Below are 20398 nucleotides of genomic sequence, written 5' to 3'. Positions count from 1 at the left end.
AGCTAGAGACCCGAATTACCTTTCTACCTTTATGGCCTGCGCCACCACCAGAGTGCCTCTAACGACAACCTCACCTCTTCACACTGTGTACACAGTGCGTGCATGGAGGGCCGAAGAATGCTCAGGGTGTGGTGAAATCAAGGGGATGACAAATGCCAGTTTCTGGTGTTAATCTCTGTCTAACTGATAAGGGTAGTCGGCTTGCAAAATTGACTTCTTCAATTTTGGATTGATTTCTTCAATGGACAAGCATCCCTATAGTGTCAATAAATTCCTATAAACCTTGTCCTCTGAAGTCGAATATCTGATTAAAAAATCGCAGTGTTTAGTGCTACCCTGTGTTTGGTGATGCCCCAGTTTACCCTATGTAGTACAATTCTTAGAATCATTGTGAGTGACCATACGACCTATTTGACAATTGTTAATCCAGGCAACGGCTAAACCAACCAGGACTAGTCAAGAGTTTCAATTCTAGCTGGATGGCGCAACTTTCCATAGAGGGACTAGGCCTTCTCCCAAGGAGATATTCCAGGCATCTATTCTTATCTATTTTTTATACAGGAATATAATTGGCAGTCCCATACACCGTGGATTACATACACCCACATACACCTTTTAAACCAGAAAAAGCCTAATGACCGAAGGGAATTTGAGCTCATGACTACCACTTGATCTATTAAGTTCAGGACCTAGGAAGTATTTTTTCTCATGTACTGGTATTATTCACTAATAAAGGTATTATAGAACAAAAATTCTTGTAATAATTGCAAAGCCATGGGGCTCTACAAGAGGATATTGGGGGCTCAGGACTTAAGTGGCGTGAAATAGCGGCCCACTACACCAACCGAAGCACTCCACGCAACAGCTTGAGGCTGGCCTACCTCCTTTTGCAAGTGGTCTTCAAAGTTCAAACCACTTTCTCATATTCACATAATGATTCGTATGGAAATTTTTCCGCACTCGTGACCGTTCCACGATATATGTCACAATTGAGGTATGCCCTGTACACAGGACTCTACGCCTTGTACATAGGGATAAATGGGATAAATATAGTATAAGTAGTAAGGGGACAGCAGAGTACTGTTTTGTGGGCGTGGCTTTCCGTGGAGCACGAGACTGTTTTGTGACGCCACATCGATAACTCTGGTGGGTGGGCTACCTGCAGGTCGGTTTTCCCCGCTCCCCGCCCTCCTCTCCCCGTCCTCCTCTCCCCGCCCTCCTCTCTCCCCCCCCCCGCCCTTTCCGGCTACTATTTTGCGTTTTGGTTAACTATTTTAACTGAATATGGAGCACAATACTGATTTGTGGGCGTGGCTTGTCTGTGGAGTACGATACTGTTGAGTGGGAAGCGATTTCATTGGCTGTGGAGCACGATACTGTTGAGGGAAGCGATTTCATTGGCTGTGGAGCACGATACTGTTGAGGGACGCATTTTCATTGGCTATGGAGCACGATACTGCTGAAAGAAGCGTTTTCATTGGCTATGGAGTACGATACTGCTGTTTGAAATGTGATCCGTTTCAGACGCCATATTGATCTTAGCTGTAAGTTTTAGGCGACCATCTTGAACTTTTTGGAACTTTACACTTTTTGAGATTGCGCTTTTTGATAGTCATTTTGAATATTTGAATTAACGGAAATTACTTTGGTGGACTCTTCCTCATGTAATTTTTTTCTCCCTATATAATTTATATGAGAAAAGATCTGCCATCCATGGGAATTGATCACCAGACCTCTCGGTTGCGAGTCCAGCACCTTATCCATTGTGCCATTGTGGCATGATAGAAGGTTTGTCAGAAGTCTTTCCTATGCAGTAAGCGGGATTCTCTATACTCTCTGGCCTATATGCACTGTCCAAGTGTGGAAAGATGCAAATGCAATATGAGACCTTTTCGCGCGCTCGAGACCATATGGGAGAGACTATTTGTATGAGTCTTTGCGCGACAATTTGATTCCTTCAGATGAATGAAGCAAAATGGAAAAAATGTCTTGCAGTGCGCAATATAATTGTAAAATTGAGTGGAATTTCGCAATATTCACTAATTTTACTGGCGATAAGAACTATCAATAATTTTCATTGGTTATTGAACAGCATGATGTTGATGCCGTCATGCAATTTAAACCATTTCCATTGGATATTGATCAATAGATATTGAAACGTCATTGAGTTGAGATTTGCATGTAAACAGTTTTTTTTTTTTTCAAAGTTTTTTCGCAACTTTTGAGCTTGCGTATTTCAATATTGTTTGCAATATTTGTCTTTTTTATTTAAATTGTAACATAAATTACCGAAAAATATCATACTTTTCCACTTACATGATTGTATCTCACATCATTCACATCTCTTGATGATATGATCAAACGATTTTTATGCAATTTGTCTAAAAAAATATTTTTCGTTCAGTGATTTCAGATTACAAGTGATAAATTTCGTGAAATTTATTGAATTTCTGCTTATTGCAGATGGTGACTGCCATGAAATTTCAAGAATCTTAGTTTCAGATCCTCAATTTTCAAATAAACAAACTGATGATCAAAGATGTTGGTATGCATTTTTATGCAGTTGTGCGGGATTATTCGAAATTTGCACTCCTGTATCATGCATAAAATAAAAGAATTAAAAGATGAATGAAAAAATGTCAATGTGGGCAAAATTTTTTGTCTTGTGTATGAATCATTTAACTCTCTTGATCGCAAGTGGGAAAGTATGTAAAAAGTGTTAGATTTCTCATAACTTTGTATTACAATGTTCTTTTTCTCTGACATTAGAGAATTTTTACAACATTACAGAACAAAATTATTCAAAGTGAATTATTGATTTGTGTTTTCTCTTATTATAATTTAGCAAATATGAAAAAATCTGTAAATATATGTACAATATTTACCTGAGAATTTGATTATGTGGAGAAATGGCAGCAGAGTAAAATAAAATAGGAACCAACTTTTCATACAAAATTGATTTTTATGAATGAAATGTTGTATACACTTCTATAATTCGGTACCTGGGATGCTGAATTAACTTATGCATTTTTCATTGATGACTCATTATCAAATTTATGTATATTTCTGTGACACATATCACAAAATAGAAGATGAAATCCTCTTTCTTTAGTAGAAGATCAATTTTTTTTAAGATGACTCTCAGTAGAATAGGCATAAAAAATAAAATTCAAGGGATACTCACTAAAATAAAGTCAAACATTTGTGTTCTTACACTGATAAAAGAAATTTAGCTTTGCACTTCATCACTGAATACTATTAATTTTAGTTCTTGACCGTAAAGCTTCATCCTCCCCTGAATAAATGTTAACAAAATTTTATTTATTATATTGAAAAACAATTTAAAAAAAAGTAACTTCACTTGTTATTTAGAAAAATGTTCTATTTGCCCCTCGCATCCTACCTCTAGACTTTATTCTGAGACATGAACATGACATGACATGTCCAAACATGTTTCATCGTGTATGAAACAAACATTTTGCATACGTTTGCATAATTTTCTCGGGAAATTTCGTCAGTACGATCAAAAGATCCTAAAATATTTTATAGGAATTTGAACATTGGAAAAAAAAGTCTCATTTGTATCCCTGATTTATTGATAAGTGGAAGACATTTTCTTAGTGAAAAGTGATAAATCACAAAATAACTTATCTGAAAATATGGAGACAAAAGAAAGATCACATCAAGTTCCAAATGTAATGAAGGCAAAGCAGCACTTCAACAAATATAATCTTGATCCTGCTGTGGAACTTCGAAAGGATGAGGAACAATATGCAAGAAATCGACAACAAAATACAACTCCTGAACTACTGAATGCATACACCTACTTTCTAAATCGAACATGTACATTGTTTATCACGATCGGGTTTTCTCCAGAGAATTTTTCACCAGTTGCTAAAATATGTGCCGTAAGTTACTGGGATGGAATTGACGCTGTAGAATTCACCCAAAATACATGGACAACGTTCTGTGCCAATGAACAAACTTTAAGAAAATTGTTGGGAGAGGATGCTGGAAAGGATGATGCCAACATGAAACTGGTGTTGCTGAATATTCAACTTGACAACTGCGTGAACATTCGTAGTTACTGTGCTGTGGAAAATTCTGAACTACTTATTCTCAGCCAAAATAATGGAATTGATCGTTTATCTCTAAATATTGCAGAATTTGAGAAATTAATGTTACTTTCTGAATTTATAAATGCAACTTTGATTTACAATAGTTCTGTACAGTGGTATGTACAAGAATATTTTGAGAGATACAGCAATGTTTGTAAATCTTTAGGTGTGCAAAGATTGGAAAATTCTAATTTTTCAAACAGCAATACTTTTGATCCACCAGTCAATTATTTTCGCCTGTTTCATGAAATTCCTTTTGTAGCAAGTAAATCAAATATTTATTAAAATGTAACATGTGTATAAAAATCAAATGATGTCAAATAAAAAGATGAGAAAACGTAAATGTAAATTGTTTTAATCTTGTATATTTGCAATCTGAATCCTCTTAAGATAAGAAGAATGAAGAAAAAAATGAAACTTCAATTGCACAGGGTTATGCATTATGCCAATATTTATCTATACCAACATTCCCTTTTCATCTCAACATATTAGGTGTGATTCCTTCATAATCACACCTATTTGCTATGTGAGCAAGATTAAAGTCAATGAAATAAAATTATTTGTGAGAATTTTGTCTTGTTGTGAAAAGAAATTGTTTTACAATCAATTATTTCAACATCACACAATGTTTCATCTGTGCATCAAGAAAAACACATGTTTCATTGATGCATCATGAAAAAAATCAATATGAAAATGCACTGAAAAATTTTACCAACATAAAAAAATCTGCAGAGAGATATCATATTTTTTATCATCTTGCATTTTTTCTGCATCAAAATATTTTCTTCACGTGAAAAAAAATCTTCAAAGTGGCGTCTGTCATTTTTTCTCAACGTAATCTGATTTTTTCTTTGCAGCATTAGCAGGATTGTTTTAATTACATTTTATAGCACAATCAAAATGATTGTATCGAACTTCTTTGACAAAATCTACTCGATTGCATGCAACTACTTTTAAACAATTCACATGATTCCTCATGTTGATGGCAACATAAAAACAAAAAACAAAAAAAATAATGATACTTTGATCAGATGCGAAAGAAAACTCATTTCATTGTTTTACAATCAATTTTATTTATAACTTAGTCGGTTGTAGTTTTTCATTACACAAAAAAAATCTTGACTTCATTTTTGTTTTCTTCACGAGAAATATATTCTTGTAGTCTCAACGTATGGCTCTCGGCATATAGGGCAATGTCTTGTTTTTGAAGCACATCCTTGACAAGCAGCAACGTGTCCACAAGGTAGGAAAGCGGTATCGTATTCATTGTTGTAGCATATTTTGCAGATTTTATGTGATTGCTGTACAATATCGTATTCTGCTTCTACATTATCACAATCCAAAATTTGATCGCCAAAGAATATCTCGAACAAATTATCAATTGTATTTTCATCATTAGTGTTAAAGAATTGTACCATCAATTGTTTTTTCTCCAAAATAGTCATGCTTTTTCCATTTTTCATTTTTCTTGAAATTTTTTCCACTACACCACGACGTAAAATCTCATTGTTGTTTTCATGAATCAGTTCGATCATTTGGGCAATTGACTTTTTATGCAAAATGAGGTGCACCAAATCAGACTCTGATTTATCTTTTGCCAAAGCTTCGGCTAACTGTCTCAAGCTGTACGTACTCATGGCGATGTAGATTTCTTCTGATTGATTTTTTAAGATACACCATGTTAAATAATTGTGAAAAATGTTTGTAATGAACAATTTTCAATGAAAGAAAGAAAGGAGAGAGGGATTTTTGGGTTAAAAACGCTCTAAATTTATACTTTTAACTTTTTATTGCAAATGATATAGAAAATTATACATCACTACTAGAATTTTCAGATGAATATACATGATCTGAAGCAGGTTTCCTAGAATAATATAACGTTTTTACAAATTTTTATTGCGTTTGTTTAAGTTGTTATATCAGGGCTAAATCGGTAAAGGTTTATTGAGTTGTATTAGCCGCTTAAATTCCCGAAAATACCGAATTGGTTGATAAAGGTATCATAACTACTCCCGCAGTTGCTTTCGCACTTGCTAGTGGCAAAAGAACCAAACGCAATAAAAATTTGTAAAAAATCCAAGTCAAGTGGGAAAATAACGTTAAAAAATGAGTGTAATGTGTAAATTTTAATGCAAAAGTTAAATATGACGTCATCGGATTCTGAGAAGTGGTGGGTGATATAGCGGAGTGGGAGGGGGGGTGCCCAGTACAATTGGTGTATGTGTATTTTGTCCGAGATGCAATGCAACCTCCTCAGGTCGGGACCAAATTTTGGATCTACACGTTTTTGACACTCATAAATCAAGAATATGGGCGCTAAAAAAGCGATTTTCGTGGATTCCACAGGAGAGGTTTGAAACATGTCCATGCAAAAGGAAAATCTCCAATTTCATTTTTTTTTGTTGCAAATGATGCTTTTCCAGGAAATCATTCCGGAATTTAGTATTTTTATTAAAAAAAAAAATCCTAATTTCACGTGTGCAGAGGATCATATTTCAACTGGGAATGGAATTTTTCCAAGAAAAGTTGCGATCGTGTAAGTGTATTTTACTAGGGCCACCAAGTCTTGTTCGAAACATGTCCTAGTGCCCACAAAGAAGGAAAATCTCAAATTTCATCTTTTTATCACGTATGGTGTTTTTCCAGTAAATTATCGTACAATTTTGAAACTTTTATGAGACATTTTTCATTGCACGTGTGAAAAATAATATTTGAATTTCGCAATATTGGATAATTTTTTAAGTGATGCATAACTTGAACTGGATATTTCAACCAAGTGTGTAAAATTGTTGTTATTCTATAATCGACAGTCAAACCAATAAGTTTGTTTTACGAAAGATAGGCCAACCTAATTCACGGAGAATACATATTTCGGATACACAATAACATGGTGAGTTCCATATTTTTGAATAAAGAAATTCATAAAAATTATATTTGACGAAACTGTTTTGCAGTTTTTGATAAATCATAATCCTACGAAAGAAGAAGCTGAGAAAATTTTGGAAAGATTTACACGAAAAAGACCACATTCCGATGACCCGCCATCTTGGATAGAAGAAATTTTAAATAAAATGGAACGTGACATAGCTTCTGAGAAGTTACACAAAATTCAAAGGAGTGAGGTAGAGGAGTCTAACAAAGAAGTTGAAGATCAACTCATGTGTAAAAGAAAAGATAAGCTCACAGAAAAATACTTTGAAAAACAGGAGAAAAATCTTTACCTTGTAGAATATGTGACTGATTCAGAAGGAGATCAAGTACCTGCGGAAGATTTTTTATCTGATTTTGAGGAACAAACGTTATATTATTCTAGGAAACCTGCTTCAGATCATGTATATTCATCTGAAAATTCTAGCAGTGATGTATAATTTTCTATATAATTTGCAATAAAAAGTTAAAAGTATAAATTTAGAGCGTTTTTAACCCAAAAATCCCTCTCCCCTTTCTTTCATTGAAAATTGTTCATTACAAACATTTTTCGCAATTATTTAACATGGTGTATCTTAAAAAATCACTCAGAAAAAATCTATATCGCAATGAGTACGCACAGCTTGAGACAATTAGCAGAAGCTTTGGCAAAAGAAAAATCAGAGTCTGATTTGGTGCAATTTATTTTACATAAAAAGACAATAGCGCAAATGATCGGCCTACTTTATGAAAACAAAAATGAGATTTTACGTCGCGGTGTAGTGGAAAAAATTTCAAGAAAAATGAAAAATGGAAAAAGCATGACTATTTTGGAGAAAAAACAATTGATGGTACAATTCTTTAACACTAATGATGAAAATACAATTGATAATTTGTTCGAGATATTCTTTGGCGATCAAATTTTGGATTGTGATAATGTAGAAGCAGAATACGATATTGTACAGCAATCACATAAAATCTGCAAAATATGCTACAACAATGAATACGATACCGCTTTCCTACCTTGTGGACACGTTGCTGCTTGTCAAGGATGTGCTTCAAAAACAAGACATTGCCCTATATGCCGAGAGCCATACGTTGAGACTACAAGAATATATTTCTCGTGAAGAAAACAAAAAATGAAGTCAAGATTTTTTTTGTGTAATGAAAAACTACAACCGACTAAGTTATAAATAAAATTGATTGTAAAACAATGAAATGAGTTTTCTTTCGCATCTGATCAAAGTATCATTATTTTTTTTGTTTTTATGTTGCCATCAACATGAGGAATCATGTGAATTGTTTAAAAGTAGTTGCATGCAATCGAGTAGATTTTGTCAAAGAAGTTCGATACAATCATTTTTGATTGTGCTATAAAATGTAATTAAAACAATCCTGCTAATGCTGCAAAGAAAAAATCAGATTACGTTGAGAAAAAATGCCAGACGCCACTTTGAAGATTTTTTTTCACGTGAAGAAAATATTCTGATGCAGAAAAAATGCAAGTTGATTAAAAATATGATATCTCTCTGCAGATTTTTTTATGTTGGTAAAATTTTTCACTGCATTTTCATATTGATTTTTTTCATCATGCATCAATGAAACATGTTGTGTTTTTCTTGATGCACAGATGAAACATTGTCTAATGTTGAAATAATTGATTGTAAAACAATTTCTTTTCACAACAAGACAAAATTCTCACAAATAATTTTATTTCATTGACTTTAATCTTGCTCACATAGCAAATATGTTGAGATGAAAAGGGAATGTTGGTATAGATAAATATTGGCATAATGCATAACCCTGTGCAATTGAAGTTTCATTTTTTTCTTCATTCTTCTTATCTTAAGAGGATTCAGATTCAAATATACAAGATTAAAACAATTTACATTTACGTTTTCTCATCTTTATATTTGACATCATTTGATTTTTATACACATGTTACATTTTAAGAAATATTTGATTTACTTGCTACAAAAGGAATTTCATGAAACAGGCGAAAATAATTGACTGGTGGATCAAAAGTATTGCTGTTTGAAAAATTAGAATTTTCCAATCTTTGCACACCTAAAGATTTACAAGCATTGCTGTATCTCTCAAAATATTCCTGTACATACCACTGTACAGAAGTATTGTAAATCAAAGTTGCATTTATAAATTCAGAAAGTAACATTAATTTGTCAAATTCTGAAATATTTAGGGATAGACGATCATTTCCATCATTTTGACTGAGAATAAGTAGTTCGGAATTTTCCACGGCATAGTAACTACTAATGTTCATGCAGTTTTCAAGTTGAATATTCAGCAGCTCAAGTTCCATATTAGCATCATCCTTTCCAGCATCCTCTCCCAATAATTTCCTTAAAGTTTGTTCATTGGCACAGAACGTTGTCCATGTATTTTGGGTGAATTCTACAGCGTCAATTCCATCCCAGTAGCTTACGGCACATATTTTAGCAACTGGTGAAAAATTCTCTGGAGAAAACCCGATCGTGATAAACAATGTACATGTTCGATTTAGAAAGTAGGTGTATGCATTCAGTAGTTCAGGAGTTGTATTTTGTTGTCGATTTCTTGCATATTTTTCCTCATCCTTTCGAAGTTCCTCAGCAGGATCAGGATTATATTTGTTGAAGTGCTGCTTTGCCTTCATTACATTTGGAACTTGATGTGATCTTTCTTTTGTCTCCATATTTTCAGATAAGTTATTTTGTGATTTATCACTTTTCACTAAGAAAATGCCTTCCACTCATCAATAAATCAGGGATACAAATGAGACTTTTTTTCCAATGTTCAAATTCATATAAAATATTTTAGGATCTTTTGATCGTACTGACGAAATTTCCCGAGAAAATTATGCAAACGTATGCAAAATGTTTGTTTCATACACGATGAAACATGTTTGGACATGTCATGTCATGTTCATATCTCAGAATAAAGTCTAGAGGTAGGATGCGAGGGGCAAATAGAACATTTTTCTAAATAACAAGTGAAGTTACTTTTTTTTAAATTGTTTTTCAATATAATAAATAAAATTTTGTTAACATTTATTCAGGGGAGGATGAAGCTTTACGGTCAAGAACTAAAATTAATAGTATTCAGTGATGAAGTGCTAGTGAGTGCAAAGCTAAATTTCTTTTATCAGTGTAAGAACGCAAATGTTTGACTTTATTTTAGTGAGTATCGCTTGAATTTTATTTTTTATGCCTATTCTACTGAGAGTCATCTTAAAAAAAATTGATCTTCTACTAAAGAAAGAGGATTTCATCTTCTATTTTGTGATATGTGTCACAGAAATATACATAAATTTGATAATGAGTCATCAATGAAAAATGCATAAGTTAATTCAGCATCCCAGGTACCGAATTATAGAAGTGTATACAACATTTCATTCATAAAAATCAATTTTGTATGAAAAGTTGGTTCCTATTTTATTTTACTCTGCTGCCATTTCTCCACATAATCAAATTCTTAGGTAAATATTGTACATATATTTAAAGCTTTTTTCATATTTGTTAAATTATAATAAAAGAAAACACAAATCAATAATTCACTTTGAATAATTTTGTTCTGTAATGTTGTAAAAATTCTCTAATGTCAGAGAAAAAGAACATTGTAATACAAAGTTATGAGAAATCTAACACTTTTTCCATTCTTTTCTCACTTGCGATCAAGAGAGTTAAATGATTCATACACAAGACATGAAATTTTGCACTCATTGACATTTTTTCATTCATCTTTTAATTCTTTTATTTTATGCATGCTACAAGAGATCATATTTTGAATAATCTCACAATTGTATAGAAATGCATTGCAACATCTTTGATCATCAGTTTGTTTATTTGAAAATTGGGGATCTGAAACCCAGATTCTTGAAATTTCATGACAGTCACCATCTGCAATAAGCAGAAATTCAATATATTTCACGAAATTTATCACTTCTTATCTGAAATCACTGAACGAAAAATATTTTTTTTAGACAAATTGCATAAAGATCGTTTGATCATATCATCAAGAGATGTGGATAATGTGAGATACAATCATGTAAGTGGAAAAGTATGATATTTTTCGGTAATTTATGTTACAACTTAAATAAAAAAGACAAATATTGCAAACAATACGCAAGCTCAAAAGTTGCATGCTTTGAAAAACAAAAAACTGTTTACATGCAAATATGAACTCAATGACGTTTCAATATCTATTGATCAATATCCAATGAAAATGGTTTAAATTGCATGACGGCATCAGCATCATGCTGTTCAATAACCAATGAAAATTATTGATAGTTCATATCGCCAGTAAAATTAGTGAATATTGCGAAATTCGACTCAATTTTACAATTATCTTGCGCACTGCAAGACATTTTTTCCATGTTGCTTCATTCATCTGAAGGAATCAAATTGTCGCGCAAAGACTCATACAAATAGTCTCTCCCGTATGGTCTCGAGCGCGCGAAAAGGTCTCATATTGCATTTGCATTTTTCCACACTTGGACAGTGCATATAGGCCAGAGACTATAGAGACTCCCGCTTACTGCATAGGAAAGACTTCTGGCAAACCTTCTATCATGCCACAATGGCACAATGGATAAGGTGCTGGACTCGCAACCGAGAGGTCTGGTGATCAATTCCCATGGATGGCAGATCTTTTCTCATATAAATTGTATAGGGAGAAAAAATTACATGAGAAAGAGTCCACCAAAGTAATTTCCGTTAATTCAAATATTCAAAATTACCATCAAAAAGCGTGCGCAATATCAAAAAGTTCAAAGTTCCAAAAAGTTCAAGATGGTCGCCTAAAACTTACAGCTAAGATCAATATGGCGTCTGAAACGGATCACATTTCAAACAGCAGTATCGTACTCCATAGCCAATGAAAACGCTTCTTTCAGCAGTATCGTGCTCCATAGCCAATGAAAATGCGTCCCTCAACAGTATCGTGCTCCACAGCCAATGAAATCGCTTCCCTCAACAGTATCGTGCTCCACAGCCAATGAAATCGCTTCCCTCAACAGTATCGTGCTCCACAGCCAATGAAATCGCTTCCCACTCAACAGTATCGTACTCCACAGACAAGCCACGCCCACAAATCAGTATTGTGCTCCATATTCAGTTAAAATAGTTAACCAAAACGCAAAATATTAGCCGGAAAGGGCGGGGAGAGAGGAGGGCGGGGAGAGGAGGACGGGGAGAGGAGGGCGGGGAGCGGGGAAAACCGACCTGCAGGTAGCCCACCCACCAGAGTTATCGATGTGGCGTCACAAAACAGTCTCGTGCTCCACGGAAAGCCACGCCCACAAAACAGGACTCTGCTGTCCCCTTACTACTCTTATCAAATATATGAAAATTCGTTTAATAAGCTGTAAATTCATTTAAAACAACAATAAACGGAGCAGTTTAACAAAAACTTTGAGAAATGTTCAAACTCGTAAACACAGAATGATTTTCCTCAAGAATACCGCTAAACTTTTTAAATCTAGACAAGTGATATGAAATTACTTTTGGAATATATTGGATTTAACTGACGACTTTGGGCAATTTATAAAGCATGCACCGCTTATCACTGATTTTGATATAAAATGTATTTTTCGCTACGAAAAAAGAGAATTCAGCAACTTTCAGATCGCTAAATCTCTCCGCTTTGGAAATGAATTCATTACTATGTCTATACAGAGTATGGGGACGTTTTATGGTGATATTCCGATTGAAAATGAATAGGGGAAATCTTGTTCCTGAACATTTTTTTAGCACATGACTGTTCTCAAGTGCTTCTACATTATCGATTTTTCTTTATATTGACTGGTTTCCCCAGTCATAATCGTGGTCTAAAACCACCAAACAGTTATGGCACGAATATCAACACAAAGAAAAGTCGATAATGTAGAAGCACTTGAACTGTACTAAACATATTTTTAGCACAGTCATGTTTCAATTTTTCATTTTCAAAGGAGACAGTTTCAATTTTTCATTGGAAAGGCATCTGCCATGACTATTTGGTTGTTTTGGAACACAGCGAGTACTGGGGAAAACAGTCGAGACAGAAATCAACACAACGAAAAGTCGATAACGCAGAAGCACTGAGAACAGTAAGGTCCTAAAATAGATGATCATTTCTCATTGAAACAGCACCGTAAAATATTTTTTGTATGTAAAGATTATAGAGATCGTAAAATAGAGAAAATCGTGTAGTTTTATTAGATAGAAAGAATAAGAAAAAAAACCGAAAAATAAAGTTTTACGGTAGTATGACCGAAGACACGAACACTACATCTTTGTTTGTCCTCTATGTCAGAAACAAAAAGACAACAACTTTAATTAAATACTATTCCCAAAATTATTTATAAAAATATTAGGGTAAATGTCCTAATTCAAAACCATTTCCAGACGCTTTAACTTTGACAGAAGATTCAACACATTAAGTTCATATTTTTTCTGAAGAGAATTACATAAATTTGCTCCTTGACTCTTCTATAATGTTACTGTTTAGTGAAAATTCTTTAGATATAATTTGAAAACTTCTTAAATACAAGAAAAATACGCGTGCGTAAAATGTTTCTATTGGAAACATATTAATCCAAATGGAGACAAGGGAAAGTTTCTAATTGGAGACAAACAGTGTAAGTAAAATTGCGACAAAAGGCTTCCAAAACCTTGTGGAGTTGCTCTTGAGTGCACGATTTGTTCTTATTCCTGGTCTTTTCTCCTTTCCCATCTAAAACAATATGAAAATCTCTCCAAAAAAAATCATATTTCCGGGGTTTCCTATTGAAGCATTTGCAGACACTTCAGAAAAACCCTTTTTGTTCACGAAATAAACAATAAAGATTAGCACTTACAAAAATTAGCAAAATTAACAAATTAAAATTTGTGAATATGAATGGATTTTCGCTTTATTTGGAGCAAAATTAACTAAATAATGAAACTGAGGTATAGAAAATATATAAATATAGTAATTTAGTACTGTATTTATCGTGAAAACAGTGACGTTTCCATTTGGAGTAGCGAAAAATTTCCATTTGAAGCAGGTTTTGAATTAGCTTAATTTACCCTACCACCTGTCAGCAGACGGTGGAAATTTCAAGATATTGTAATTTAGAGAGAAATGCATATAGTCTTCTCTTAGAGTTCGAGCAAAAAGATGATGTTACAACAAAAAAATTCTCAGAGGAAAGAAGCTATCGCATTTTATCACTCATCCTCTCTCACACTTTCCTGGACGATTGTGGGAGGATGGTATATGTGCGTGCAAATGAGCCCAACCCGCGGTCAAGTTTAATGAAAGCCAACATCAACCTCGAAAGTTTTGATGTTGCTGTTGTCCCTTCCAGTCTCGACAAGGTTACACGGTGGATCGATACCTTCTTCCGTTTCTCCTCAATTATAGAAGAACCCACCCACCCACATGTAGAGTTCACCTTCTTTACTCTGAGGGCACACATTTTCATTCTACACACCCAGGGCTCGATAGATTATCGCTACCATTTAATTATCTTGGCGAGTGTGTGTCTCTCTTTGACACGGATTTTCTGTCACATGAATGAGTGTTTGATGTGGCTGGAATATCTCAAGAGGGTCTCCAATTACATTCAAGTACTCTCTGAGGAAGTATTGGTGGCATTTTCTCCTCATTTGGCCCTCTTCCTTAGGCATCAAAATGTGCCACCACGAAGTTATGCAATTGAATTAACTTTAAAATAGCATTGCAGTGCCTTTTGCAGACACTGAAGACATTTTTGGTCAGACAAAAGAGCCATAAAAATAAAGGAAATGGTAATGTGTGTGGGAATAGTAGATGGACAGTAAAATAAATAAAAAAGAAAAAAAATTATAATAATGTTACCTGTGATCATCTGATACGGGAAGGTGATGGTGTGTATTGTATAAAATAAACCAACTCAAAATCCAAACTGAATTCAAAATTAAAATGAATTAATGTGCCACAACTCAGATCATCAATTGGTGTAAATGGGTAAAGATGCCTTAATGGCAAAATTGACTGTAGTGTCTTCTCTGCAAATAAAATATTTAATTGATAAATTAGAGGCAGGCAATTGTGAATGAGAAATAAAAAAAACATAACAGTGGAAATGTGCGAGAGTAAATTAAATAAAAAATGAAAGTTATCACGCAGGAAATTGCATTTGCTTCTGCTTAAGCTTGGTGTATTCTCTTGTAAATTACAGCTATTGTGATCCAATTACATTACATTGCTCTGATCTGAAAGCCCTCAAGGGAATCTTTTCCAAGAGACAAAGATTAAAAAAAAAATTGATAAAAAGATTCTTTTAAGAAAAAACTTGCTAAAGTAAATAAACAAATAGGAAAGTAAAATATAATACCGATCGATTTAGCAGATATTCATTAAAATCTAATTTTATTTTTTTTTTGATATTTTTTCATATTTTTCAATTAAATAGATTGAATTTTAATCTATATAATTGTCCTAATATCGAAATAAAAACATTTGCCACATGTCCTTCAGAACACATGGACAAGTTTTCGCTTTTTTTTTTAAAAAAATATTATATATTTCAGTTCATAGAAGGATAGTAGTAGTAAGATAATCGTAAACCAAGTCAGGATCAGGACCCAAAGTGTAAAAAACAACATTAGTTAATCAAAATTAAATCTTAGGGGGCGTGGCTAATATTTTCTTTCTGAGATAATTCATAACATTTTGAATTAGTGCACAAAATTAGTTTTATTTAATTTTTTTTAATGGTTTCTTGATTTATTTTATTCGAGTAAAACTTTTATACAGCAAATTGGATCAAAAATAAAAATGTAAGATATTTTGATAATTTTCTTTTGATATTTTATCATAATATTACCTTTTTATCTTGTAAAGATTTTTTGAAAATCGTTTCATCGTTTTCGTATTTCTTATTAGTTTAAAAAAAAGATTGGGGGACGAATATATAAGATACTTTCTATAATAGTGTTTAACGGGGTTTCTCCCAAAAATCGAGAAAGCAAACTCCTTAAATCTGAGATAAAGTTTCTAATTTGAAATCTTTAAATTAATTAAAAACATGACTCGCATAACAGAATGAAATACTTTTAATTTAAAAGTGTTTAATTTAATTAAAAATTTAGGCTAAAGCGGTTGAATTGCATTAAACTTTATTAGTTTAAAATATTTGGCATTTGAACTATAAAATTTCTTTGCTATTAATTTTAAAGCTTAGTTTTAAGGATCATTTATATTTCTAAAATCTAAAAATTTGACCATAAGCTTAAACTCAAAATGAATGTTAGTGTGACAAGAACAAGTTGAAAATCTTAAAATATTAATATCTTCCGCTGGATAAAAAATCAGAGGACTGAAAAATGCTACTTATACAGGTGGTCCCGGGATTATGCACCTGACGGAATTGTGTACAGACAATTATGCCCTAGACACACTTACGATTTAAGCCGAGAGACGACGCAACGTAATTATAATCAAAATAATGATTTGACCAAATACGCAAAAGTTTTCCACTAACTCGTTTCTCGGCTTAAGCCGAGCAACGGATTAGTCGGAAACGTATGGAAATGTAATTTGATAATTATTTTGATTAAAATTACGTTAGGCTGTCTCTCTGTTTAAGTCATAGGGGAAAGCGCGATACCTTCGAACGATTTATGATTTGCACAAATCAGTTGTTTTTTAAATGTATTATAAATGAATTTGGTTCATTGGAATATTATATTTAAATAGCTAGCCCAACGCCTCAAACTTTCAGAAAAAATCTATGGGTGAAATCCATTATGAACATAGAGAAAAAATTGAATTGTCTGAAGCTTGAGTCGTCCGAAATATGCTGTTGTCTGACTCGCGAAATTCGAAAACACAACGAAATAAAATTATTTTTTAAAGTAATTTTTTAGAATATTTTAAGTTTATTGAAGAAGTTGAATCTTTTTTCTTCTGACTACTTTTACTCCGCACGATATTCGTTTTTTTTCGGTCCCAAAAATGTGCATAATCCCGGGAACCCCTGTACCTCCTAAATGTACGAATTCGAAGAACTTGACTGTAGATTCCAAGAATAATTCACACTAAAAAAATCACAAATAAAAATAGTCGTTTTTGCTATGAGCGACTCAATTAAGGAAAATCACAAAATATGACTTTTTGTGTTTCATTCACCACACAAAAAATAAACATGGAAAATGTCAAAAAACTTTTTTGAGTGTGGGTAAGTGTACCTAATTTCGGCATAGTTGCATGCAAGAGTCAAAGTGTTAAGTTTGAAATGGAATATTTTAAATACAAATTGATTTTTTTGTTGCTTCTTTTTATTTAAGGGGTATTGCTTGGAACCTTGTAAAAAGTTTATGAGCTTTGTTTTTTTTTTAAAGTCAGTCTTAATACATTTTAAAATGAATCAAAATATAGACATAGCTTTGGGTAATAATTTTGACCAATTTGATTACAAAGTCTTTTTCTCTTTTTACATCACATCGTTAGCCGAAGCGAGATATTTTTGCATTTTAGAATCTCTAGGGTTATCAAAACCTTAAACTTCATGGAAATTCGGGGAACAAAATGAGTGGCCGAAATTGCAAACTGGCCGAAATTTGACACAATTATCCTAGCGTCCACCCGATTTAAAAAGTTGGTCAATCTTAAAAAATACCTAATAAGCGAGAAATAGAAGGATCAAACACTTTGACACAAGAGGACTCGTAATATAAGATAAATTTCCTCTTGCTTATATTTTTTGAAAATTTCAGAAAATTAACTTTCAGAAAATATGACTCGAAAAGCACCTTTTCTTTAAACTCGTGTAAAATATTTTTGGGCGAAGGTTTAGGCAAATTTCCTAAAAGTATGTGCTACAAGGAGTAACTCATTCCTATTTTTTCTGACAAGGGTTTCTGGTTTCTCGGGTTTCGCGATGCAATTCTTGGGTTTCTCGGGTTTCGCGATGTAGAAATTGGGTTTCTCGGGTTTCGCAAAGCGTTTCTCGGACATTTGACGAGGGTTTCTCAATATGAGTTACCCCTTGATGTGTTATTTGGATATCTCTCTGCTCTCTGAGAGTAAGGGGAGAACAAAGTAACGTTTTTGTAACTTCTCTAGGTTCTTCTACTCTACGCATAGGGTAGAGTCAGTACTTTCGCCACCCTTAAGCTTTTATGGCTTCCTTAGGTGTAAAATTTTTGTCAGACTAAAATGAATTATTGTATAACGATACATTCAATCAACATCTATCTAAATATCTAGGATACTTTTCGAAAATTTTAGTGAATCTCATTGAAAAAATTGCATTTTCACCAATTGTTCTTGTTTCAGTACTTTTCGCCACTGATTTTAAAATGAATTTAAAATAATTAAGAGACGTGATAACCCATTAAAATGGTAGAATAGAGCATATTATGAGTATAGAAGTACCATTTATTATTAAATTCCTTAAATTAGTTGTTTTATCTTAGGTGGCCAAAAAGTGCTTACATGGCGAAAAGGGCTGACTCTACCCTAAATCGGTGACGACCAAAATTCTGAAAATATTATATCCGGAATGCTCAAAATTCTGAAAAGCACGTAATCATACGGAGGATGATGTGTATTATAAATCACCCTTTTTTAGCCTCCAGCTGCTGATCGTGAGAGTCTCTATGACACTTTCGGGAATTTGGTTTTAAGGATTTCGTTATTCAAGATTTTGAATTTTAGGATTTTGGTCCATTCGGGTTTTTGCTTTTTCGGAATTATGGCTTTTGGGATTTTGAACGGGATCTATATAAATCAGGGGTTATGAAAACCCGATAGGGAGGTCTCGGTCTTAATAAGCCGAGGACTCAAAGACCAATTTTTATCATATTTGTTGACAAAGGTTTCCGATGTTTCCGATTGCGTTTTACGATGAAGTTTTTGTGCTTATCGTGTTTCGCGATGCATTTTTGGGTATTGAGTAGCGAAGCTATTTTTGGGTATATCGGTTTACGTGAAGTTTCTCGGCAATACAGTAGACTCTCGCAAATTCGGCTCTTTTAAGATCGGGCTACTTTTTAATTCGGGCAGCGGTTACATTTGAAAAAAGTTTTTTGCCATTTTTCAAGTTTGATTATGATTATCAAATGAATCAAATATGCTCAAATTTAGCATGGTTTGTCTTAGTTTTGATGTGATTTTGCATTATTCAGGGATTTTCATGCAATTTACGATATATATCAGTATGTGTAAACTCAATATCTATATGCACATGTCGCCCGAATTTCTGTCTAATTCGGCTGACATTTCGGTCCTATATTCCCGAATTTGAGAGAGTCTACTGTAATTGAGAAGGTTTTCTTAAAATGAGTTATCCCTTATGATGTATGAGGCTTTAAATTTATTTTTATAACAGACCATGTATCATTTTATCAATGGATTAAACCTTGTGGACAATTTTATGATAAAATTAATAAATTGCTCGATCGAAATATTTTTTTTAGGAATTATGATTTTTTTAGATCTATAAGCCCTTTTTAGTGTTTTATAAATAATTGAAGGCCAAGGTTGTTTTACAAGAGAATCACACCTGCTGTAAGCTTATCCTACCCTAGCTCTGGTGGTTAGTTCATTCATGAGATTTCTTTGCTACAAAAGGTGTACTTACAGAGGCAATTTGCGCAGTCAACTGAGACTTTTTGGTACATTAGCCAAGCCTGAAGTTCCAACAAATTTGTGGTCGCCATCGTCCTTTTTTTCACAGTGTAGAGATCGTGATACAATTTCCTGAAAATCAAGTTTAGCCGTCTGTTAGAGGTGCATCTCACGTGAAATTCCATTGCGTGGCACTGGCGTACACCCGCGGAAATCATCTCACAATCCAATGGATCAGAAGGTGAGAAATTAACAATTTACACACGCACTCCAAATCCCCCCCTCATTAGATATGCAGGTGCTCTCTTTGACGCTCTTTTGCGAGGTTCATTGATCCATTTGTGAGACAATTCCCTTTTTGGTGTGTACACTATAATTTTCCTGATAAACTACCTCCCGTGTAATTCTATTAACTTAATTCCTCGCTGATAGCCCGATAACGGGACTGCCTAATTGATTTCGCGATAAAATGCGATTTCTCTGGGGCGTTGGAATAAAAGCTACGGATGCTCCACTAGTCTGACACCAATCACTCTTCCACTAAAATCATGCTGTACACACAGTCACTTGGGGTTAGTACTGGGGAGATGTGGATGGGGTGTTTGAGCAGGAGAATTTTCGAAGGAAAATTCACAAAGAGAGACACCAAAGTTGCACTTCTTTCTCCGCCAAACTCCACTTTCAACTGCCACAAAAACGACCGACACGCACGGCTCGGCGCGCACTTTTGACACACGAAAATGCCCGAAGGGGCATTCGAGTGGGGGGCTTTCAGCCGCTTCTTTTGAATCAGCCGC

General features: G+C 33.8%; 1 protein-coding gene across 2 annotated transcripts in view; it reads right to left on the bottom strand.

Annotated features, from left to right (window-relative positions):
* The window catches only part of LOC129809529 (protein salivary glands marred-like), a 30999-nt gene extending 10699 nt beyond the window's left edge, over positions 1–20300 (bottom strand). Inside the window, exons 1-2 of one of the 2 annotated variants that reach the window (XM_055859452.1) lie at positions 19995–20300; positions 19615–19733 (exon numbers count right to left, since the gene is read on the bottom strand). In XM_055859452.1, coding sequence (XP_055715427.1) covers positions 19615–19693 — 79 coding nt within the window. In that variant the 5' untranslated portion in view covers positions 19694–19733; positions 19995–20300. Of the gene's footprint in view, positions 1–14864; positions 15035–19614; positions 19734–19994 lie in introns of those variants that run through there. The other variant, XM_055859453.1, reaches the window with a different exon arrangement.
* Positions 20301–20398: the final 98 nt, after the last annotated feature.

The sequence above is a fragment of the Phlebotomus papatasi genome, chromosome 1, assembly GCF_024763615.1.
Source record: "Phlebotomus papatasi isolate M1 chromosome 1, Ppap_2.1, whole genome shotgun sequence".
NCBI lineage: Eukaryota > Metazoa > Arthropoda > Insecta > Diptera > Psychodidae > Phlebotomus > Phlebotomus papatasi.
This window is presented reverse-complemented; position numbering and strand designations above follow the sequence as displayed.